This window comes from Hyla sarda, chromosome 1 (genome assembly GCF_029499605.1).
Source record: "Hyla sarda isolate aHylSar1 chromosome 1, aHylSar1.hap1, whole genome shotgun sequence".
In the NCBI taxonomy this organism is placed as follows: Eukaryota; Metazoa; Chordata; class Amphibia; order Anura; family Hylidae; genus Hyla; species Hyla sarda.
Window position 1 is genome coordinate 486,281,555 of NC_079189.1, and position 26,497 is coordinate 486,308,051.

The 26,497-nt window shown below is 38.9% G+C and overlaps 1 protein-coding gene across 5 annotated transcripts in view; it reads right to left on the reverse strand.

The window, feature by feature from the left end:
- The window catches only part of SNCAIP (synuclein alpha interacting protein), a 266,108-nt gene that overhangs the window by 103,889 nt on the left and 135,722 nt on the right, over positions 1–26,497 (reverse strand). For all 5 annotated transcript variants that reach the window (XM_056537348.1, XM_056537346.1, XM_056537347.1 and 2 more), the window contains one exon: positions 9,986–10,058. In XM_056537348.1, coding sequence (XP_056393323.1) covers positions 9,986–10,058 — 73 coding nt within the window. The remainder of the gene's footprint in view (positions 1–9,985; positions 10,059–26,497) is intronic.

A 26,497-nucleotide genomic window follows, 5' to 3' on the forward strand; every position in this document is an offset into this window, starting at 1 on the left:
TTGAAATAACGGAAATCCCAGTTTGTCCAGTACAGAGTCACCATTGTGCCCATTTATTCATGTCTTATATAAGATTCTGGGTTCATGGTCTTTATTTTTATGTAAGTTCTATTTACATGTGAAATTTTTTTCAAGTAATACAGGGAAATGAATACCATATGCTCCCCAGCTGTTTCATTCTGACAGGAACCATTAAAGGCAGCGAATGGAAATGAATTCTGTCTAAGCCTTATGAAAACACTTCTTTCTGCACAATGGTCTGACCAGCAGGGAAGACTCGGCTACACTTTCAGCTTCTTGTCAGCCTTGCAGACATAGATCTGCTGTTCTGGCTTATAACTGGGCTCTCAACTATCCAAACTTTTTTGTGCTACTGTTTATTTACTTCTTTGTTTGTTTAGAGGGTTGAGATGAATCCTACCTAATGTGATTGACCAAGCTTTGTCTCTAAGCAAGATCTCATTAATATGCTTTAGTAGGTTTGTCAATTGTATTTCCTTGTAGATTCCTATGTTTTCTTGCTGTTTACTGACAAATTCAGACTTTTCTTAGTTTTACATGAGCTGAATATCAGGTAAATGCTTGTTTGTTGGCTGATTGAATCTTTTGTGCAACCATTTACATTCCTGTTATCAGCCGCACACCGCGCTGTATATACAGGGGATGTGCAGACAAATAACAATGAATTTAAAGGATCACACAAATGATTCAGTGATCGTTCATGTGGCCTGGGCACAAGATTGACTGAGCCTTGTACAGGCTTTGTAAACAAACAATGATCTCACTGATCAGCACCCGTTATCAGAGAAGTCTCGCCCGTGCACAAATGCCCTTACTTATGTTTGCTGGGTCACAGTCTTCACTATAAGTCACATCCCAACTGCTGCCTCTGGAGAATTAATTCAATGTGATGAAGGACCCACAGTCACTCAACCATTAAGGGGTTGTATGACAACCCTCTTAAAAGACCCTCCCAAAAACATGAAGCATCATAAATAGCAAGAAGCAAACATTGCGTTAACATACAGTAAGTGTAGAAATATAAAACAACAAAAGACACAAATAAGGCACTTGAAAGAACCAATCTGATAGAGAGTCCACCATGCTGGCAGAGAATAAAAGACCTGTGTATCATTATGCCGGAGCAAAGCTAGCTATCATATATATATATAATGAGTAGGTCAATGATTGACAAACAAAAAGGAAGAAATAAAAAAAGGAGCACTATGGCCATGGAAGGAACTGTGCATAGCAGGACAATGTAAATGCTACTGTGAAACATGACCTTGGACTGCTGGGACACAACAATCCAAAAAAGAGAAAAAGTCCTGCAACTGAAGAAAGGCAAAGGTATGTATGATATTCTACAGATCTAAATTAAGGAGAATCCCAAAACGCTAGCCAAGGGTGCCAGCAAGACTTTTTTGACAATACTATGCTTCCAAATTTGTGGGAACAGCTTTAGGAAAGACCCTTTTCTGTTCCAGAAGGTGATCCAGTGCATCAATAAAGACATGGTTGGGTGAGTTTGACGTGGAAGAACTTGACCTGCCCACAGAGTATTGACCTCAACCCCCTTTAACAGCTTTGGAGCTACAATGGAGTTTATAAGATAGGCCCACCTGTATTTGACTTTACAAATGCTTTTCTGGATGAATGGGCAAAATACCCATACACATGAGAATGTCTTCCTATAAGAATGAAAACTGGTATAACTGCTAAGGGAAGACCAACACCATATGAATGCCTATAGATTAAGAATGGGGGATCCTTTAAGCTCCTGTAGGTATAACGTGTAGGTGTACCAATACTTTTGTCCATATATTGTGCTGTTTTTATGTGAAGGCTGCTCACTTGTCATTCTCAGTTAGCCAGAAGTATGTTTGTCTAGACTGTTTCTGATTATTTAGATTACAGTAATTCACTATGTTAAACACTTCTCTCTTGTTAGCACTGGAATGATTAACATTAATAAAGGCAGTCATAACATTTAACTACTAAACCTAGCAGTGAAATAGAAGTGGAAAATGTTGTATATTCAGGTTGAAAATGAGGGGCATCAGACACAGAAGTGCAGGTCACTAGGTCCTTAAGCTAGAAACAACAGGTAAGGAGGTTCTGGTCCACATAATCTGGTGCAAAGATAGATACAAAGGTACAGTTATAAAGAATAGGTAGGAAGATATGCAGTAAAGCCTAGGACACTTTATTAAGGCATGAAAAAGAACATCTATAAATAAATAAGCAAAGTAATACAGACCAAGCTACCCTGACACAGGTTTCACTGTTGCTTGTTCTGGCGGTATTGATTTAGGGATAACATACAAGTGTTTTAAGAAGCCAATGATCAAGGGGAGATGGCACAAAAATGTTCAGGTACCAGTAAGCTATGACCCAGGATTGCTACTATGCCAGCATGTTAATGAGTGAGGAATGTGCACATAGTCCACTAGGGTTATGCCCATCATTTTAAACACTACATTACAGTTTGAAAACAGAGATATTTTTTTGATCCAGTAGTTTTATTGGAGATGTTTCCAACAAACCTTACTTTTACAAACCAACTGAAAAACTAAATTACAACCAAGAAAGAAAAAAGGCAGAAATAGAAGAGAATTGGAACTGGGTAAAATACTGTTTAAATAGTAGCAATATTTGCACAAAAAAATTGGTATAGCAGCTGCTAGCAGGAGTGGAGTTATACACAGTCCCGATATCAATGTCAGTAGTGGTGCATCACGTATATAGCGAAATATATATAATCCTAACGGAGAAAATGAAAACGGAGCACTCACACGATCAGACTTCAGCAGGATCCTTCAGAAAGAATAACCCTCAGGAGTCTTCAGCAGGGAGGCGGTAAATGGTGTTGGGGGAGCTCAGACGGCGGCCACGGTCCGTATCGTGCAAATGGGCACTTCGTCAGGCCGTACGGCCCTCCCCCAATAAAAATGTAAATCATCCCTTTTACGATTTTACCCCCAAAAAGCGTAAAAATAATAACTAATAAACATATTTGGTATTACCGCGTGCATAAATGTCAGAACTATCAAAATATAATGTTAATGATACCGTACGGTGAATGGCGTAAACGTGAAAGAAAAAAATTGCTGCTTTTTTGTCACATTTTATTCCAATTTTTTTTTATAAAAAGTGATTTAAAAGTTTCATATATGCAAATGTGATATTGATAAAAAGTACAGATCATGATGCAAAAAATGAGCCCTCATACAGCCACGTATATGGAAAAATGAAAAAGTTTTAGGTGGTCAAAATAGGGCAATTTTAAACATACTGATTTTGTAAAAAAAAAAAAAAAAATTTTTGTACAATAATAGAAAAGTATGCAAAGATGGGTATCATTTTAATCGTATTAACCCACAGAATAAAGAATTTTTTTTTACCGTAAAGTGTACAGCGTGAAAATGAAACCCTCCAAAATTTGCTAAATTGTGGTTTCATGTAAATTTCCTCACTAAAAAAAAATGTTTGGGGTTCGCCGTACATTTTATGGTAAAATGAGAGGTATCATTACAAAGTACAATTGGTCATGCAAAAAATAAACCCTCATATGGGTCTGTGGATGGCGAGGAGGAAAAAACAAAAATGAAAAAATACAATTGGCCTGGTTCTGAAGGTCAAAATGTTCTTGGTCCTTAAGGGGTTAACTATTTCTTACTGCTGTAGCACAAATGTATAACAACCTTCACCAGTGTGTTTGAACCATGTCCCATTAGTAAATGTGTCTCGCTTATAAGCAATGGAAAGAAAGAAGTAGCACTCCTACAACAGAGAAAGTATTTATATGAATGGAATGGACAGCAAATGTTATTCATCTGCACACAAGATGGAGCTCTACTACAAAACTGTCAAATGAAGATTATGTATGATGGGATTATGTGCGTCTTGTGGTTTAGTGGACAGATTTGGATAAGAAGAATTAGCATCAGACAGAGTCCAAATATTTGAGAGAGATAATGGGCTGTTTGTTTGTACTGAGACTCTCCAGTGCACATTTATTACTGATTCATCCATCATTCCCCCTTTAAAATATTTACAAATTAGATAGTTCTCTTGATGCCCAAATCTTTTTGGCTTAACTGTGGTCAGCCTCAAAAGAAAAACTCCTTTTTCCAATCTAAAGATCTTAGAAATGGAAAGTTGGACACTGCAATATAGTAGGAATTAATCGGCTGAGGCGTTTCTGCCACCTCATATTTTGAACCTGTAGAAATGCTAGATAAAAAAAAATAGATTCCATTTTGTCTTCTGTGTTCATAGAAGCAGAAAAATGAAATAAAAACTGTAATGGATCTATGAAACATTATACAACAATGGTGCCCAACAGAGTCATGTTGGGTCCTGTCCTGGTGTTCATTAAATGAATGGGAAAAATAGCAATGCATGCTGTGTATGACAAAATATGCAATCTTTACTGATCTGAACCCTGAAATTGTGCTGCGGGTGGTCCGATGAGTACCCTCAGGCCCCACATATATTCTTCAGATGCCATGATCAGTATTGCTCACGGCATCTGAAGGGTTAATGGCGGACATCAGCAGGATTGATTATCATGTCAGGAGATGCGGTAATCAAGGAACCTCACGATGTACACTGCTATGTGCTAAGTACCAGGGCACAGCAATGTACATGTATGTCACGTGTCCTCTAGCGGTTAATGGTACTACCAATCACAAACTGATGATCTATGTTTGGGAAAAGTTTTTACATGGAAAAAAAAGCTATTGTGAATGGTGTTTCTTTTGGACTTCTTGAAAAAATATATTCTTGCTTTTTACTTATTATGGTACAGCTGGTAAATATTGATTACTTTTTCTCTTTATACTTGTAGACAGTCTATATGATTCTTTCCTGCACATTTGTGAGCTTTTCAACTTTATCTAGCCTGTATGAGCTGCCCTCCAAGGCTTTTCTCCCCCTCCTCAACTATTTGTGCTGGTGAGATACTCTCTTATCTCTAACATGAAGTGAGCAGAAAGTCCATCTGACAGATTTTCGCCTTCTCTCTCTCAATAGCAGCTAAATGGTAGGAATTTTTTAATGATTACTATTTTTCAACACCATTGCAGTGTTGGTCCTGAGGATATAGATTATATGCATGCAAAATAATTCCCCTTCATTATCATGTTGCTTAGTAAATCAGATACTTGTTACAGCCTGAAGGATTCTAACCTGTCAGTGACATCAGATTATAGAGCTTCCTTCTGCAGTCACTTGAGCTGGCGACTAGAGATGAGCGAACTTACAGTGATTCGATTTGTCAAGAACCTCGCGGCTCGTGAGACATTGCTGCGGCCAGTGATTGGATGAGCCCAGGGCTCAAGTCCTGCAGGAACTCATGGGAACGGAGTTCCTGCACTTTTTCCACAGCAGGAACGCATTTCCCATTAGCAGGAGTCCTGCAGGACCAGCCCTTAAAGGGGTACTCCGCCCCTAGACATCCCCCATCTTGGATAGGGGATAAGATGTCTGAACGCGGGGGTCCCGCCGCTGGGGACCCCAGCGATCTCGGCTATGGCACCCCAGACATCCGATGCATGGAGTGAACTTCGCTCTGTGCCGAATGACTGGCAAAGGGAGGCAGAGGCTCGTGACATCACGGCCATGCCCCTTCAATGCAAGTCTATGGGAGGGGACGTGATGGCCGTCATGCCGTTTCAAGCCTCTGGCGCTGCACCCAATGCTCTAAATGAATGCTGGGTGCAGCAGGGAGATTGTGGGGGTCCCCAGCGGCGGGACCCCTGCGATCAGACATCCAAAGGATGGGGGATAAGAAGTCTAGGGGCGGAGTACCCCTTTAAGTGGAAATCTTGGGTGAGTTCCCACACTTTTTTCCCCAGGACTTGACCCCTGGATGAGCCACAGTTTGACACACTGGCCCCTGATATCCCTCCGGGTTCAGGTGTCGCACTTTCGCTCAGGAAGATGATTGCAGCTGGGGACTGGAGCAGGACAACGGTCAGAACCACAGGAAGGCTGGAGGTGAGTACAGGTTTTATTTTTTTTTTATATACAAGTAGTATGGGTTTTGTTCTGAAAAAAATATACCCCTTTTACTTACACTCTACGAGTAACCAATAAAAGAAGCATGTGAAAGCAAGAAGATAAATATTTAAAGTACTATATAATACTGCAACACACTATTGACTTCAACCTACCTACATTAAAAAAGAGTTTTGTGTGTTGTAGTTGGTTAGATATCTATAATAGCTACAATGTGATGAATATACAATTTTGGTATCATAACAAGCATCATGTACACGGATCTAATATCACAAGAATACAAATATGCATTTTCTGATCCAAGTCTACAAACTGAAACAAGAAATATGTAATCAATTAAAATGATTCAATGCACATCATATAAGGAACGATAATAACTGTATCCCTCATTGCCAACATATTTACCCCTATAAATGTCCTCGGCTGACCCATATCTTGAAGAAGAGAGCAAAAGACACTGTATAGGTCTTCTCTGTGTATCATCGATGATCAATGACTTTGGCCGTTTTTTGTTCATTGGAGACCTATCCACTGGTAAAACACTGTGCGATTTGAGGAGTTGAGCTCCAGTATTGTGGAAGAGGCAGCGGTCCTGACAGTAATATCTTCTGTCTACTGCCTACACTGAAGTAGCATTTAAAGTTTAAAGGAGTTTTTCAGGTAATGACTTTCGTTCTTCAGTTCCTATTATAGCTTGTGCTTGGGGGCATCTGAATGCTAAGCAAGGCCTCAAGCTCCTTCACACAGCTGTCTGTAATTCCAGTGAACATGGGTGCGGTATAAAGCAGGTTATGTGAACCATAAAATTACACAACTGCTATCTTGCAAACTAAGTACTGTACATACTATTATAGCTCAGCTTCCCATGTAGTCTGAATATCGCTTCACAAGATGTTAAACTGAACTGGACATAAGAATTATAACACCTTACTTGGTACAGCACATCAGCAGTAGAGAGAGATTAAAGTATAACTGTGATTTATTTATTCTTTATTATGAAAACAAATAAATAATTTTAAGTTTTCTTGTAATTTATTTTATTATTTATTTAATTTAATTATTATTTTATTACTCTATATTACCCTTTTGTGTACAAATTCCCGATGCTCTCTGTCTCTGGTATTGGGTACGGCATCTAGTAAAGCTATATAAAGCAACATCAGGTAAATCTATTTAGAGCTGGACTGAGAGCTCCTGGAATAGCCTGCTACTGTTGGTTCTCAAATGGCAATGCACTCTTGGCTTTTTCCTGGAGCTTTCAGTCTTACTCAAAATAGCTTTACTCAATGCAGTACTCAATTCTCTGGAATAAGGTACGACATATATTAAGTCTATTTAGAGAGAGAAAGCACCAGGATCAGCGAGGGATGATGCAGTTATGCTACTACCCATACACAGCTACTGTGTATAGACAGTGCAAAGCAACAGTACTTCCCTGAGGTCCCCACTGGTAACAAGAACTTGCTCTGAATATTCTCCATTGACTACAACCCTCTGTTGTCTGTCACTCAGCCACTGCCTAATCCACTTAATATGGGAGTCCAACCTCAATAACTGTAGTTTATTGATACGTCTTCTATGAGGGACAGTGTCAAAAGCCTTACTAAAATCTAGATATGAGATATCTACTGTCGCTCCGCCATCTATTAATTTAGTCACCCAATCAAAAAAAATCTATAAGATTTGTTTGACATGATCTCCCTGAAGTAAACCCATGTTGTTTTTCAGCTTGCAATCCATGGAATTTTAGATGTTTTACAATCCTATCCTTTAGTAGGTTTTCATTAATTTTTCCAATATTGATGTCAGACTTACTGGCCTATAGTTGCTTGATTCCTCCCTACTACCTCTCTTGTGAATGGGCACGACATTTGCTAATTTCCATCTTCTGGGACGACTCCTGTTACCAGTGATTGGTTAAATAAATCTGTTAACGGTTTTGCTAGTTCACTGCTAAGCTCTTTTAATAATTTTGGGTGTATCCCATCAGGCCCCTGTGACTTATTCATCTTAACTTTAGACAGCAAATGTAGAACCTCTTCCTCTGTAAAGACACATGCATCAAACGATTCATTAGTCTTTCTCCCTAATTGAGGTCCTTTTCCTTCTTTTTCTTCTGTAAAAACTGAACATAAGTATTCATTAAGGCAGTCCGCTATCACTTTATGCTCTTCTACATACCTTCCTTCCTTTGTTTTTAATTTAGTTATTCCTTGTTTTAATTTCCTTTTTTCATTTATATATCTGAAGAATGTCTTATCCCCTTTTTTTACAGACTGAGCTAGTTTTTATTCTGCCTGCGCTTTAGAACATGTTATAACTTGCTTGGCCTCTTTCTGCCTAATGCTCAGTTGTTTTTTTAATTACTAAATGTTAGCTTTTTTGTTTCTTATGATTTTGGCCACTTCTGCTCAGTACCACAGTGGTCTCTTCCTTTTTCTGCTTTTACTGAAAAGTCTAATGCAATTTTCTGTTGTCTTCAATAATGCATCTTTTAAGTAGTCCCATTTCTCCTGGACTCCATGTAATCCATTCCAGTCTGATAGGGACTCATTTATGATTAATCTAATTTTTGTAAAGTCGGTTTTTCTAAAATCTAAAAAACTTTTGTTTTTATGTGGTGTGACTCCTTTACTCTTCTTATATTTAACCACACTGACAGGTGATCACTAAATTACAAGCTTTCGCCTCTATAGTAACATCATATGCCAAACCCCCATTTGTGAATAAGAAATCCAAAATGACCTCCCTCCGGGTGGGCTCCTCAATCACTTGTTGTAGAGATAATCCCAGTAGGGAGTACAAAGATGAACAAAGTCTATCACACAGAGTGCGCCACTGTAATAAATCTGGTGCATCTTCTGCCCCTGTCTTTATTTAAAACAATGTTATTTAAATATGCCAAAAAATTTAACAAAAAGTATTTATTTTGGAAAGAAACTAGCGCCTGAAAAAAAAAACTTGGCTCCATCCTTGATATTACTTCTGCAACTCTTAAGATTGCATATCTGATACCAGTTGTTCTGTTCCTGGCACTGACCTCAGGAGTCCTTCTCCACTCAGCTCTTATCATGTCTTCTGACCTGTTGCTTCCTGAATACTCTCCTGATGAAGATCCCTGGCTTCGTTCCTAACTATGCTACTACTTCTTTAACATTACTAGCACCAATTTGACACTATTCTGGGTACCATGTCCTGGAATACTTCTAAAGCAATGGATTAATGATGAAGATCAGGGGATCCCTTAGATTATGCACCACAATCTAGCCAGCACCAAATGGATAGTGGCTTGGTAGATTCACATTTCTGGTATGTGTAGAAAGAGCAAAGATTCCTGACTGAGTGTTGTGCCTCCTGGCTTATTACAGTTTTATTCAGATGACCCAAAATAAAGCAGGGTTAGCAATGTTGGTTTAGACTTTTGGCTCTCCAAGGAGAACCAAACAAAGTTGATCAAAGCCAAAGGAGCACAGAGCTCAGCAGCGCACTTACTCCTCTTTATTTAAGCAAACAGTGGAAGTCTTATCTTTACAAATCAAAACTTCTTAGCTACATTCACACTGGATTTCTGGGCTCTAGGTTGGCTACACGTTAGCAGCCTGTCAAAATGGGAAACCGACGTAGAGCTTTAATTGTAACCATGTCTGGTTGCTTTTCTCAATGTATCCGCTGTCTGGTCAGGACTCTAAAACATGGTTGACTGTGGTCAATGAGTCTATTGGGCTCTACTTTGGCTTTTTGCTATTGACAGGTTGCCAACGTACAGTCCGGTAAAAGACCTAGAAAAGCAGTGTGAACCTAGTCTTGGCTCTTTGCCATAATGAAGGGTTTACTATATGACAAGTGCCTGTTATCTAAATATGCCATGAAAAACATATAAAAAGAGGCATAAAATCAGGAAAGCTCCTAATGTATGTATTTTATTGACTACTGACTCATATTTCATAAACACCAAGCTTACCTGATCTATCATCGTTCTGGACATCACATCTTCGGCATAGTTCTGGAATTGTCTTCAGGGATGTTATGGAATACTGAGGAAGATACAACAACATGGATTATCCTCAACAATGTAAACTGGTGAAGGAACCAAGTTCCCATGACTAAATTTGTGCTTTTAAAACAAATCCTAAATGCAATTTCCAGCACTTTGAGTGGGTGGAAGGCATTTTAACCAACTCACATTAAGATTAAACATTGTGTGAGCCATGCTAGTTAGGAAACTATGTAACAAAAGGGAGACTCAGGAAGATGAGGAAAACTTTAAACATAACTCAATGCCTGTTTTCTTTTTTTGCTCCCAATGTTTACCTTAAGATACATGAATGAATACTGTATACACAATACACTATTTCAGAAAAATTAGGTAAGTTCAATAAAGTAACAGCATCATCTAAACCATATGCAGGAGGACTTAGATGACTAAAACGCAGCAGTATTTTGGTACTAAACAAATATAGGCTATATGAATCCTTTCCTGACCATAACTAAAAAAATATTTCTTATAGCCAATTTTTTATTCCTGGTTATCAGGCATCAGGTTATCTCTTTACAGAAGGATCAGAAAAAGCTTTCTGAGATTGAGGCTCTATGCAGGTTATATTGTGTACATTGCTGGATAGTACACTGTTATGTAAAGTCATGAGAATAAAAAAGCACACTCTTGAATGCTATGGTTTATTTATCAGGGCATTATTTCATACACATATATATGCAGTCAATATCCTTAGTCATGGGCGTAAATGTTGGTACCCCTGAAATTTTTCTAGAAAATGAAGCATTTCTCACAGAAAAGGACTGCTGTAACACATGTTTTGCTATACACATGTTTATTCCCTTTGTATGTATTGGAACTAAACCAAAAAAGGAAGGGGAAAAAACAATTGGACATAATGTCCCACCAAACTCCAAAAATGGGCTGGACAAAATTATTGACACCCTTAACTTAATATTTGGTTGTACAACCTTTGGAAAAAACGAATCAAATCGCTTCTTACACCTCTCAGTCGGAATGTTGGACCACTCTTCCTTTTCAAACTGCTCCAGGTCTCTCTTATTGGAAGGGCGACTTTTCCCAATAGCAATTTTAAGATCTCTCACAGGTGTTCAAAGGGATTTAGATCTGGACTCATTGCTGGCCACTTCAGAACTCTCCAGCGCTTTGTTGCTATGCATTTCTGGGTGCTTTTTGATGTATGTCTGGGGTCATTGTCCTGCTGGAAGACCCAAGATCTCAGATGCAAACCCAGCTTTCTGACACTGGGCTGTACAGTGCGACCCAAAATCCATTGGTAATACTCAGATTTCATGATGCCTTGCACACATTCAAGGCACCAAGTGCCAGAGGCAGCAAAACAACCCAGAAACAACATTGAACCTCCACCATATTTCACTGTAGGTACTGTGTTCTTTTCTTTGTAGGCCTCATTCTGTTTTCGGTAAACAGTAGAAGGATGTGCTTTACCAAAAAGCTCTATCTTGGTCTCATCTGTCCACAAGACGTTTTCCAAGAAGGATTTTGGCTTATGGCTTATTCAAGTTCATTTTGGCAAAATGTAATATTGCTTTTTTATGTCTCAGTGTCAGCAGTGGGGTCCTCCTGGGTCTCCTGCCATTGCGTTTCATTTCATTTAAATGTCAACGGATAGTTCACGCTGACACTGATGCTCCCTGAGCCTGCAGGACAGCTTGAATATCTTTGGAACTTGTTTGGGGCTGCTTATTCACCATCCAGACTATCCTGCGTTGACACCTTTCATCAATTGTTCTCTTCCATCCAAGCCCAGGGAGATTACCTACAGTGCCATGGGTTGCAAACTTCTTGATAATGTTGCGCACTGTGGACAAAGGCAAATCTAGATCTATGGAGATGGACTTGTAACCTTGAGATTGTTGATATTTTTCCTCAATTTTGGTTCTCAAGTCCTCAGACAGTTCTCTTCTCCTCTTTCTGATGTTAATGCTTAGTGTGTTCGGCCTACACAGACACACAATGCAAAGACTAAGTGAACTTCTCTCCTTTTTATCTGCTTTCAAGTGTGATTTTTATATTGCCCACACCTGTTACTTGCCCCAGGTGAGTTTAAAGGAGAATCACATGCTTGAAACAATCTTATTTTTCCACAATTTTGAAAGCATGCCAATAATTTTGTCCAGACCATTTTTGGAGTTTCGTGTAACATTATGTCCAATTTCCTTTTTTTCCTCCCTTTTTTTGATTTAGTTCCAATACACACAAACATGTGTTACTGCAATCCTTTTCTGTGAGAAATACTTCAATTTCTAGAAAAATTTCAGGGGTGCCAACATTTACGGCCATGACTGTGTGTATATATATATATATATATATATATATATATATATATATATATACACACAAACTAAAAATGTCTACACTTTAAATGGAAAATAGCAGTGTATGTAAAATAATGCATGAGGTCTAGCATAACATCCTGTTACTGGCCTCTGTTTAAAGGGGTTCTCCAGGAAAAACCTTTTTTTAAATATCAACTGGCTCCGGAACGTTAAACAGATTTGCAAATTACTTCTATTAAAAAAATCTTAATTCTTTCAGTACTTATGAGCTTCTGAAGTTGAGTTGTTCTTTTTTGTCTAAGTGCTCTCTGATGACACGTGTCTCGGGAACCGCCCAGCTTAGAAGCAAATCCCCATAGCAAACCTCTTCTAAACTGGGTGGTTCCCGAGACACATGTCATCAGAGAGCACTTAGACAGAAAAGATCAACTCAACTTCAGAAGCTCATAAGTACTGAGAGGATTAATATTTCTTAATAGAAGTAATTTACAAATCTGTTTAACTTTCTGGAGCCAGTTGATATATATATCCCTTTTAATGTATATGGCAGAAACATATATTAAAGCGTACCTGTCAGATCCCACAAATAAGAAGTTACTCAGTAATCCTGACCATGTACATCTATTTTTATGCCTCTATCACCTATATTTATTATAAAAATATCTCTTTTTATTAGCTCACAGGGGAAAGGGATGTGTACCTCCCTTGTTGTGGTAGGAAGTGATAAGTGTGTCTTTTCATGCAGCCTAGTCCATGAGTCATCTTTTGTCCATGACTCATGGACAAGCCTGATGCTGCTGCAGGACTGGTTAATGTCCCCGTAGGTATGGGATCCCTAGTGGAGGGATTTTCGAGTAGCCATTTTCTTTATCAAATATTCAAAAATTTTAAACAACCATATTACAAAAGGTTTTTAATGTTAATCAGTAACAACATATAAAAGATTTTGAATCTGACAGTGCCCATTTAATGAAGACCGGTAGCAAATTCCATACATTGCACTTTGAAAACTTTTATCTTTTTACTGGATACTTTTTAATACTTTATTTATTGAATGCGGATTAATGGAAAAGCGTATAGTTTAGTATGCTATGCCATGTCTTTTTTGTGTGCACTAAACTGATCTATACAAGCCAGTGTGTACAGTGGCAGCTTTCACAGTGTATACACTAAACACAGTACGATAACATGATGTGAACAGGGTTTTACAGTCTGTGTGATATTTTCCATAACAAGGGAGGAGTGTGTGTTCCTGTATAAAGACCTACATCGCTCTGGGGCAGTAATTGAAAGCACACAAAGTAGCCACTAAGTTTTCTTTAGGAATTTAAAAGTGGTAGTCACTCCTTAAACCTCAAGAGACCCAGCTATTCTGCATTTCCACTACGTTCATTGTTATATAAACATTAAGTAATATTCAGCAGGCCTATTATGGACACAATTTCAGATTCCATACCAACCACACTCTTTGCAAGGCCAGAGTTAAAAATGCTTTCTCCTCTTTCAAATATCATACTGAAGACACCAATCAAAAACAAATGTGGAAAGTGGAGCAACTCTAACAATGCACAGATTTTACAAATAAAATATTTATAGCAAAATGTGAAATAAAAGAGAGTAAAGCTGTGTACAGTAACCACAAAATCCACCACATTAAAGATGTTGCTATTAATATGAATGTCTTGGTGCCAGAGTGGATTAGTATCTCTTTGTTCTGTTTTCCCCTAACAAAAATTTATTATAAGATTACTTGGTTGCATTTTGTTAGCTTCCTTTTCCAACCTTCATTTAAATATTTTGATTAAAATTTATGATTTCTAAAAATAATTGTTGGATAATCTTTGCCACACTTCTACATAAAAGAGTAAAATACAAGTTTGAAAAATCACATGAGGGTCTCACCATATGTGAACCCAACAGAAGAAGTGACTACTGGATTACAAGGCAGCATGCTAAGTAATACATTATAGATCCATAATGCTGTGTGATGTCGATGGCCTAAACATTGCCTTTGATTTTCTATGTTAGCACTAAGAGTTTTTTTCTGTTAAATAAGGGCATACTCCATTGCATGACATGTTACTGGAAGAAATGTGGGGCTTCACTAAAGGGGTATTGCAGTGAGAAATGCAAAAAAAAAAAAAAAAAAAAACTACCTACCCCAGTTCCCCGCTGGTCCTGCCGCAGCTACTGTTCATCTCCTTCTGGATCTTCTCCCTGCTTTAAAGACAGGAGCTCATGGCAGGGCCTGCTTGCTCAGCTAATCATTGGCAGAAATGGGACACCGCTGTAGCCAGTGATTGGTTGAGTGGGCAGGTCCTGCTCCCAGCTCTTTTCTTAAACGCAGGCACAAAAGACGAGCAGGGGACCGAAAGCAGAAAAATGGAAGCTGATGTGGGAGACCAGCATTGGATTGGTGGTAGGTAAGTACAGCTTTTTCTTTCCTCTATAGCTTCAGCAATATAAATATATATATATATATATATATATATATATATATATACATATCTTTCTGGTCTCACTTGAGATATACAGCATACATAGTCTAAATCCTTTTCAACTGGCCTCACTAGCGAGTATAGTCCAACTCAGCTTCTTTTAAAATGACCTTAATGTATCTTAAATGTTGTATTTAACTGGCCCATTGAGCTCATAATCACTTTTGTTAAACCTAACTAACCAACAACCGGGGAGCGCTCACAGTTCAAAAGCACTTGTCAAAACCATGGCAACCAACCAGACAAAACTAAAGGAATCTGAATAATGGTCTTTATCCTTTACCAGCTCATAGTCTTTTTGTAATCCACACCAATGGAAAAAAAAAAAACTTTATTGAAACTTTATCGAAAACAACTTTTTAAATGTATGTTGCCTTTTAGATGACCTGGAGATTATATCTTCATCGTTCCAAAATCAAGAAAAATATATATAAACAAGCCGTGAAATTTTTATCAAAACTGCAAGGCATATTTTTCAGGTTCAGCTAGGGAACTTTAGGATTTTGGCCTGGAACGGCTCCTATTACTGGAATGCCTGCCAGCAGCAAATGATCTGATGATATCACTAACTACTTGTGTGTCTGTGCAGTAACTATGTAACCGAGCGGCCCTGGATATAGCATTTCCCAGAACAGCAGGCTTCCTTTCACTAGATGATATGTCAAACATTTTTATACCAATATACTGTGTTTTTGCCCACTGACCTTATTTAGGTTTTATATGAATCTACTTTACATGCTGTAACTATCAAATTCTAAAGTGTTATACAACAAATGAACATATGTTAAAGTCGGACATATATCCAGTGGGTCTCTTGGGAAAGCACGCCTGTCATTGATGCGAACACTTCATCCATAACAGCTTTCACCTTCCAATTTACAATAAAGTATTAAATCACTTCCATCACCACTTCCATGCAGAAACCACATGGAAGTCTATTCTATGTTTATGGATATGAGTAGCTTAGTATCAGTCAGTAGGGCAACCTAGAAATAGGACTTTCATTTCATACCCTTTTGTGGCATGTGGTATAGCAGGTAAAATGCCCTTGAGATAAGCCCATTGGTCTAAAGGGGTTATTTAGGATTAGAAAAACCTAGTTGATTTCTCCTAAAAACAGTGTCAGGATTGTATTGCAACACAGCTTCATTCGTTTCAATGGAACTGAGCTGCTATACCACACACAAACTGAAGACAGGAGAAGCGCTGTTTCTGGAAGACATCAGGTATGTTATTCTTATCCGGGATAATGTCCAAGATAAACATATTTTTCTCAAATGTCTTAGATACAGTAGAATAGTTCCAGATTTCAAACATTCAAGCATGGGCACTGTATTGGCATCCAACATGACACTATGGCCCTCATTTACTATTCTAAACCCGCCTTGTTTTGTTGGTTTTTTTTTGGCGCATCTTTGTCTGCTACATGTCGCAGACATCGTGCACCAGTCTGTGACGCGATGCAACATTTTTTCCCGAGGGACCCGATGTGGATTCTCCCAAACCCGAAAAAGGGGCGTAACCCGACATTTCTGAGCTTTCCCACGTATTTATAAAGGTTTTCAACCCGAATATGTTGAATTGTTGTGGATTTTTTCCCGACGACTCAGAGGAGTTGGAAACCAAAACCAACAAAACGCACGTGCGACAAACAGGATGTAACATAATAATAAATACCAGGGGGAAAAAGCAATTGGGTAAGAAAGCAAGATAGACTTACAACCCGATTTTCTAAGTAAATGAGGGCCTATGTTGACATTTCTGTGATCTAGTCAGCATAGTATGGCGCTATGTTGGCACCATATGGCCCTATGTAGGTACAGAATCCCACTCTGGGCTGTTCAGCTGTATGCAAGAAAAGTATACTACCCTCTGACTTTTGTTTGGCTTTAAATAGCAATATAGGTGACTTAGCGAATAGTGTGGAGTACAAGCTGTGAATTGCTTCATGGGAAAACAGGATGCAAAGTAGCTTTTTTCAGAAGAAAAAGAATATATGAAAGTATCTGGGCAAATAATGTGTTATGGTTGGCAGCATGGCACTGACTGGGCACTGCTCAATGCAATGTTTGTAGTATGTATATGGACATGTTTAGCACTAAGGCAGTATATTCACTTATACCTATTTGAATTATTAGGCTATGTTTCCAGTCATTTTTATTGGTCTTTATTTTCATCCTTATTTTGTGCCATTTTTGCTTTTGGTTTACTTTTACATCACAAAAAAACTGAGTATGCCGCACAATGCTCTGCATCTTTCTTCTCTCACTCAGCTTTGCCAAATGGCAAACTCAGCTCTACAATAATCAACTCTGAGTTATGTTACATCTGTTAGATAGAATAAAATGTTATTTTGTTTTTGGATGTTTTTCTTTTGTGTGTTTTTTATTTATTTTTTAGAGAGGTTGAACATTTTCTTTGCATGCGATGGAACACATGCCAAAAGCCTTTTAGCAAACCTGATTGTTAACAGGTCCAAGTGTGCTATAATAATGAGACACAAATGAAGGCAGGGTTTATGTGAGAAGGTTATAGCAGTAATAACTTTATTTTACAAAGTGTCTCCTTCATCTTGAAAAAAATGTTAAAACATTACAGAGGCGAGAGGTTTGATCCTTGTATGTGCTAAACCAGCCTTCTCCCTGGGAACAATAGCCACAATGTATTTTGAAAGGAAGTCATAGAAAGTGATGTGTCAATTGGAGGAAAAAGGAAACCATTCAGAGCTTAGAAAACTGCTTTCCTGCCTACATTTTTGTGGGAAGTGTTTAGTGTTAAGGTCAATACACCACAAAAAAAAGCCCTCTCCATTAAATAAAGCCTAGAAGCCTGCATGTTCCCACCAACACATTTCTGCTCAGTAGTGCTCATTATAATACTGTGCGCTCATTTATTTCCTCATGGAACATTTTTATACATTGACTATAAAACAATATCTCTATATGATTCTTTATAAGTAAAAACACTTCTTTAGTTGAGAGATTAACACAGCCAAGACATGCACAACAATTTCATGCACATACGAGTTTACCTTACTATTCATATTCTTCTTAAATAGAAACATTACACTTCAGTATAACATAGCTGAGTTTGTCATTTGGCCAAAGTGTGGTCACTCCCAACATATTTACGACAAATCACAACATTTATAGGACTACATGTACCAATATATGATTTCATCTAAGAGAGTATTTACATTACATTTTGACTGTAGGCTGTGAGTCTTCTGTGTAATACTGACTTATACTGTGGCATGTCCATAGGCATTAATAGACCAAGCATAGTCTTTCTATAACTATGTTTAGTCTGCTTTAAGTCAGGATACATTTTATTTGGGTGATAAAAAGGGGTAGAGTATCAAACTTTTTATAACTTTAATAAGACATATAACATAAATCAGACCAGACATTGCCACAAGTAGACTATATTTGGTCTATTAAAAGCTGCGTACACTCCCTGGTATAAGTTAGTATTACAATGTACATTAACCCCTTAACGACGCCGGACGTAAATGTACGTCCTGGTGAGCTGGTACTTAACCCACCAGGACGTACATTTACGACCTGTGAATAACCCCGAGCATCGGAGCGATGCTCGGGTCATGCGTGGCAGATCCAGGCTGCTGATTGCAGCCAGGGACCCGCTAGTAATGGCGGACATCCGCGATCGCGCGGATGTCCACCATTAACCCCACAGATGCCGTGATCAATACAAATCACAGCATCTGCAGCATCGCGGTCACTAAAATGGATGATCGGATCGCCCACAGCACTGCCCCGGCGATCCGATCATCCAGAACGGCAGACAGAGGTCCCCTCACCTGCCTTCCATTGCCTTCCATGGGTCTTCTGCTCTGGTCTGGGATCGAGCAGACCAGAGCAGAAGATGACTGATAATACTGATCAGTGCTATGTCCTATGCATAGCACTGAACAGTATTAGAAATCAAATGATTGCTATAAATAGTCCCCTATGGGGACTATTAAAGTGTAAAAATAAAAGTAAAAAAATAAATAAAAGTAAAAAAAATTTAGAAAAACCCCTCCCCCAAAAAACATACATTGCCCCATTTTCCCTATTTCACCCCCAAAAAGTGTAACATTTTTTTATATACATATTCGGTATCGCCGTGTGCGTAAATATCTGAACTATTACAATAAAATGTTAATGATACCGAACGGTGAACAGCATGAACATAAAAAAAAAGTCCAAAATAGCTGCTTTTTTTTATAACATTTTATTCCCAAAAAATTAATAAACAATGTATTAAAAGTTTTAGCAAATATGGTGTCAATAAAAATTACAGATCACGGCGCAAAAAATTAGACCTTATACCGCCGCTTATACGGAAAAATGAAAAAGTTATAGGTCTTCATAAGAGGGGGATTTTAAACGTACTAATTTGGTTAAAAAGTTTGCGATTTTTTTTAAGCGCAACAGTAATAGAAAAGTATGTTATCATGGTATCATTTTAATCGTATTGACCCAAAGAATAAAGAACACATGTCATTTTAGCCATAAATTGTACGCCGTGAAAACGTAACCTTCCAAAATTTGCGAAACTGCGGTTTTCTTTTTAATTTCCCCACACAAATAGTATGTTTTTGGTTGTGCCATACATTTTATGGTAAAGTGAGTGATGGCATTACAACGGACAACTGGTCCCGCAAAAAACAAGCCCTCATTCTAGTCTGTGGATGAAAATATAAGAAAATTTAAGATTTTTTGAAGGCGAGGAGGAAAAAACTAAAACGTAAGGCCAAATGGGCTGAGTCCTTAAAGGGTAGCTCCCACCATCACTTTTTTTCTTTTTTCTGTCCCTGCATATTACCCATCTATCCCTAACCCCCTCCCTGCCTCTAATTTTTTTTTTTTACATGTTAAAAATGACTTTTTGTCTGCTTGGTAGTGTGCTCACTACCAGGCAGACTTCCCCAGCAGGCACCACGTCACTGATGCCTGCTTGGGCTGACACTTCTGCCCGTAGTTCACCTATACAGGGCGCCTCCAGCTGTTTCCCCACTGCAACTCCCAGCTTGCTCTGACATCTATTGGCTGTCAGGGCATGCTGGGAGTTGTAGTGGGGAAACAACTGGAGGCACCCTGTATTTGTGAACACTGGATCTGTGATGGCCGCACATACCGCTCCCCGCCGCGCAGCCCGCAACCACCCCCAGCCCGTCGCGCCGCTCAACTCACTCCCCCTCCTCCTTAGTTCACCCATTCAGAGTACCCGCCGTGCAGCCCGCAACCCCCCGGCCCCGCCGCTCAACCCACATCCCCTCCCCACCCCCCTTATTTCACCTATTCAGTATCCCTCCAGCTGTTTCCCCACTACAACTCCCAGCTTGCCCTGACATCTATTGGCTGTCAGGGCATGCTGGGAGTAGTAGTGGGGAAACTGGAGGCATACTGTATAGGTGAACATGCAACCCCCCCCCCCGGCATAATACTTTACCTTGTCCCCGGGAGCCTGCGCGCATCCACTTCCTTCAAAGCGCTCGCTCCCGCCTGTCTGATTGACAGGCGGGAGCGAGCACCGCAGTGACTGAATTTCGACTCATTGCCAAGCTTAAATGAGTCGAAATTCAGTAGTGACGTCACTGCCGAATGCATTCGGCCACTAGGAGGGCGATCCCTAGTCGCCAAATTTTAAAGTGATTTTAAACTGGTTTAAAATCCCTTTTTTAAATTAAAGTATATTAGAGATATGTTGTAGTACTTAAGTACTACAACATATACATTTTTAGATTTCATGATAGTGCCCATTTAAGGGGTTAAAGGACATCTGCTGCAAGATACAGGATACGGGATAAGTGTTTGATCGCGGGGGGGGGGGGGGGGGGGGATCTGAGCACTGCTGAGACCCCCCCCCCCCGCGATCTCCTGCACGGGCCACGGCTTTGACGCGGCTCTCCCGTGCAGGAGGTGTGTCGGCCGCGACGTCACACTGCCTCCTCCATGCAGTTCTATGGGAGAGGTGGGGAGGCAATGTTAGTGCCTCCCCGCCTCTCCCGTAGAACTGTATCGGGAGGGGTGAAACCGTCGACCTCTCTAGGTCGAGGCTATGTGCATTAGCGCTCTCACTGAGCGCTAATGCAGGGGCCCCATTCAGGAGATCACGAGGGTCCCAGCGGTCAGACGCCCCGAGATCAAACACTTATGCCCTATCCTGTGGATAGGGGATACTGTAAGTGTAAACATGCTGCAGTTGTCCTTTAACACCTCTGTACACTCAACAGGTACACCATAGTGTACATCAAATATTTTTTGTAAATTATTCCAACAAAATAGTCTGTAGGCTTAGAGAAACAGGAGCCCAATTTACTATATCTGTCTGAGACAAAAAATTTCTTATATACGCACAGAAACCAATCACAGCTTAGCTTACTTTTCTCTGGTAAAATATTAACCAATAGACCTGACAAAGTGTGAAATGTGTGGGTAGGAGAACAGCTAGGAAATGGTGACCACAATAGACTATGACATGTCCTTCAAAAAGAAAACCTTTCAAGGAGCCACAAGAACAATGGACTTTAGGAAAGCAACAAAGGTTAAAAATGAAAGGGTTGGCCCTTCAAAAAATTATGAGGGAGAAATTATAGACAGGGATGAAAAAAAGTATATATACTTTTATATATTGAACAAATTCTTTTTCACTGTATTCATAGAGGAAAATGAAATGGCAGGTAAAATACATTGAGATAAGGTAAACTCCCCAGTACGTCACCTGTCTAACCCAGGAAGAAGTGCTGCCTAAAAAAAACTAAATAGATAAAGAACCAGGTCCAGATGGTATTCACCCCCGCATACTAAGGGTGTTAAGTAATGTAATACACAGATCCCTATTTCTAATATTTAAGGACTTTATAGTGATAAAGTCTGTTCCACAGGACTGTAACTTAGCAAATATTCAAAAGAGGCCAAAAAATAACCCACAGGAATTATAGACCTGTTAGCTTAACTTTTGATGTATTTAAATTGAGGGTTTTCTAAGAGATGCTATATTGGAGTCTTGCAATGAAAATAAATGTATGACTCCATATCAGCATGGGTTTATGAGGGATAGGTCCTGTCAAACTAACCTGATCAGCTTTTATGAGAAGGTGAGCTCAAGACTGGACCAGGTCAAATACCTGGGCATCATATATTTTCGATTTTTCGAAAGTATTTGATACTGTGCCACATAAAATGTTGGTACATAAAATAAGAATGCTTTGGCTGGGTGAGAATGTGTGTAAGTGGGTAAGAAACTGGCTCAGTGATAGGAAACAGAGGGTGGTTATTATTGGTACTTACTCTAATTAAGTTACTGTTACTAGTGAAAATCGCAGGGGTTCGTTTTGGGCCTTTTTCTTTTAAATATATTTATTAATGACCTAGTAAAGGCATTGTATAGTAAAGCGTCAATCTTTGCAGATGATACACACTGTGTAAAGGGGATGACACGATAGAGGACAGGCTTGGAGGTTTGGGCTGGGAAGTAGCAGATGAGGTTCAACACTGATAAATGTAAGGCTATGCACATGGGGAGGAAAAATCCAGACTGGGATTATGTATTAAATAGGGAAACACTGGGGATGACTGACATAGAAAAGGACTAAGGAGTTTTAGTCAACAAAAACTGGAGCTGGAGAGGGTTCAAAGACGGGCAACCAGAGTAATACAGGGAATGGGAGGACTACAGTACCCAGATATATTCTGATTGCCATATTTGGAGTCGGGAAGGAATACAACCCCCCCCCCCCCCCCTCGTAATATTGGGCAATTGGCATCAGCCTCATAAGGTTTTTTTTTTTTTTTTTTTTGCCTCTGGATCAACACAGTAGGGATATAGGTTGAACTTGATGGATGCTGGCCTTTTTTCAATCTTATGAACTATGTAACTATCAAGGTGCACAAAACAAAGCTAAATATTAGCTTCAGGTCTGCTACAGCTGTACACATTATATAACTTACCAAAATATTTTGTATACATATTGTATACACTCCACCAGTTCAGATCTAGTGTTGCTCACGAATATTCGCAATTCTAATATTATTCGCGAATATCGCATATTCGCGAATTTCACGAATATAGCGCTATATATTCGTAATTACGAATATTCGTTTTTTTTTTTGTTTTTTTTTTTCACAGTACACATCACAGTGATCACCCCTCTCTGCTTCCAGCTTGTGTGGTGTAAAGAAGGCTGTATTACTACTGTGTGAGACTGGCGTGCAAAAATTGGCATATGCGAAAATTAGCATATGCTAATTTTCGCATATGCGATTTTTCGCATATGCGAATTTTCGCGTATGTCAATTTTGTATATGCTAATATTCACATATGTTGATTTTCGCATACGCGAATTTTCGCATATGCGAAAATAAAATGAGAATATAACGAATATGCGAATATTCGCGAATATATGACGAATATTCGTCCATATATGCGCGAATATTCGCGAATTCGAATATGGCCTATGCCGCTCAACACTATTCAGATCATGGAACAAAAGCTCATCTTAGCAATATAAAATAACAAACTATTCCAAATTACAATATAGAATAAAGCTACTTCAGAAAAAATACCAATTTAGTGTAATACGCTGACTGCCTCAGACACATACTACGATGTGTACGCAGACTAAATTTTGTATTCACTTCTAGTTTAAGGCTCAGAATAATGTTCAGGCAATGTGAGGTTAGCCATCTAGTTGCTCGGTTTCAGGAAAGCACCAGTAAAATCCCTTATTACCGCTGGAGCAGGTAAAATGACCTCCATGTTTACATTGGATTACCAGTGATGTGTGGCAGACTCATTCTGCAGAATCTGAGAACATATTCCGAAATTCAACCTCTAAGGTGAATTACAGGTCAGAATTAAAGCTTTAAAGGGAAATGGTTTAAAGTGAATGTGCCACTAAGACTAACTTCCATTAAATAAGGTCAACAGTATGATATCCTTATAGACTGATATTAGTGGGTACAATTATATCCATTCACCACCACGCAAAGTATCAGAAATATCCTGACCTGACTTTTATATCATAGTTCACACCACATACTGACTGTATCATCTGCATGGTACAGTTTTGGTGTAAGGACCCTATAAGATGGTGTGATGTGCTCATTGACCAATCTCATGGATCTGTGTTCATTTACAGAGCCTATTACAAAGCTTGACAATCATGGGACAGGGCAGCACAAATGATCGCTAGATTGTTTGTACAGCCCTATTCTTCCATCAATTGTTGGCCACACATCCACTAGTACACAAGGAGACGTGCAGCTGTCAAACAAGGTGCTTTAACCTGTCAAAAAGAAGCGATCAGCCAAGAAAAGAGTGTTTGCTATTTTTTTCCTGATCTCTGGTCCTATTACACTGGGTGATATCGGCCAGTCGGGCAGATATTCGCTCCATGCAATTACTCTTGCAGCTGATATTATTTAAAGAGTACCTGTCATGATCTTGTAAAATTTTATAATCCTCCCAGCTCACTGCCCACATCATGATAAACCACCCCTTCGCTCATTTTTATTATTTGTTAGTTTTCTACCTTGATAATGCTCTGTATTTTCTGTTCAGTCTCAGTCAGATTTACAGACTGGGAAGGGGCGTTACCCAGCAGGCTTGACATCATCTGAAGCCATAGAGGGAAGAACTTCCTCCCTCACTCTGCTACACACAGCCAACAGCAGTTCAGTGTGTGAGATGAGCTATGATTGGATAAGGCTGCACACACCCCTCAGCATTTCCTGCTTTTGGACATCTGCCAGGCCAGCAGGAGTCCAAAATCTCTGTAAAAGATTGGAGAAAATGTGCTCTGGATAAGTAGGGAGACACCTAGTGGCAGCTTTTTTGAACAAAATAAAATATAAAAAACTTCATTTTTTTTTTTAACAAAGTACATTAGTGTTAATGAGAGTGCCCATTTAAGTTACTATTGCCTCCGTCTTGAACCATTTTGACATTTATCCCACATTACCAGTTATTTCTAGATCAGGAAACCAGTCTGCCTGCTGGGCATCATCAAACAACTGCACAGGAAACAGCGATTCAGGTGTATGGACCAAACTAAAGATGTCCCATATATTGGCATGCATTTATATTGGCTGATTGTATATATGCGTTAAAGGTTTATTTGGGGGGAATAAAACGTATACCCCTATCAACAGCATTTGGATAAGTGTCTAATTGGTGGCCCACATTCTGGATATTGGAGGGAAGGTGAGTTACTTTCTCCTATCCTGTGGATAGAAGATAAGTTTTATTCCCCAGATAATCCCTTTAACAAATGTGTACCTAACAAAGTGGTCATTGAGTGAAAACTGAGTATAGTAGGATTTCTATTAGAAGATGGCCCTCAATCAAAGATGAATTTGCTGCTTAAAAAAAATGTTCCCTTGGCCACAACAGTGGCAAACAAAATTGGAAACTGTCAGGCTTTTTGGTACCGATATAATCAGATGTTATGATATGAAAGATGTATGAAAGATACAACATGGCAAAGCGTTCATATTGAATCAAAATGATTCAATTTAATGAATTTTCACCAACTCAGGAAGTTTGAGAAAAACAGTATGTTTGAGAAAGACAGAGTGGAAGGTGGAAGTAATCAAAATGGATTACACAGGACAATACCCATGATGTTTGACAAGTCTCCAAGGAAAGTCCTGGAGAGTGAAACTCATTGTCTGTCATTTTTTACTCCAATGGGGGGGTCTGCTCTGTATACCTGGATACAGGTGTGTGTGTTTTACAATAGGTTGTATTTGCATTCTATTTATCTGTATCTCTGGCCATCTATTTATGATGCCTGAGAAGTATCAATGGCATAGTAGTACAAAGATGTTGATGTGTATACGGGTGATAAGGTGGCCACAATAATCTTTTATATCTATAACACAATTATAGCTGTGATGTCATGTAACTAGAACATGATTTCCATACATACACCCACCCCCAACATCATTGGATGATCTGATATTTAAAATAGAAAAAATAAAGTGACTGGTTCTCAAGGTCTTAAGAAGAAAAGATGGTGTACATGTATGAATGTAGTTATGGATGTGTTAAGTAATTAATTTTAAGAGTTAGAGAAGTATTGTTGGTGGTGTAATGTAGATGGATTTGAACTGATGAGTTGTTGGTGGTGTAGTGTAAATAAGTTATTATCAGTTTGAAGGAGTAGTGATTGTAATTAAATGGTGTATAGGTGTAGTGAAGTGAGAGAAAAGAAAAGAAAAAAGAGAAGAAAGGAAAAAAGGGAGACAGAGAAAAGAAAAAATGGAGAAAACTTGGATAGATCAAAAATTGGTACAATTTATTATAATGTATAAAAAGGAAAAAGTGTTGGGCCCTAGCACTTATACTTTCCAGTATTTACAATAAAACAAAAGTAAAAATAAAAATAACAATAGTAAGCAAATAATCAGCAGAGTCCATAGACTTAAGCACTAATCAAATCGCTTGCTCATAAATCTGCAAATCTAATTCCATACTGGACAATCTGTGTTTCATATATGATCTCGGTACTCCGACCGTGTAACAGTTCACCACAGTTCAAGCGACGATATTGTAGCCATATAGTAATATCCACTGTGTAGAATTAGTGGTACTGCGACCGCAGAAACAAAGTAACAGTCAAACAATGTTGCGGGCGTGACTCCCAAAGT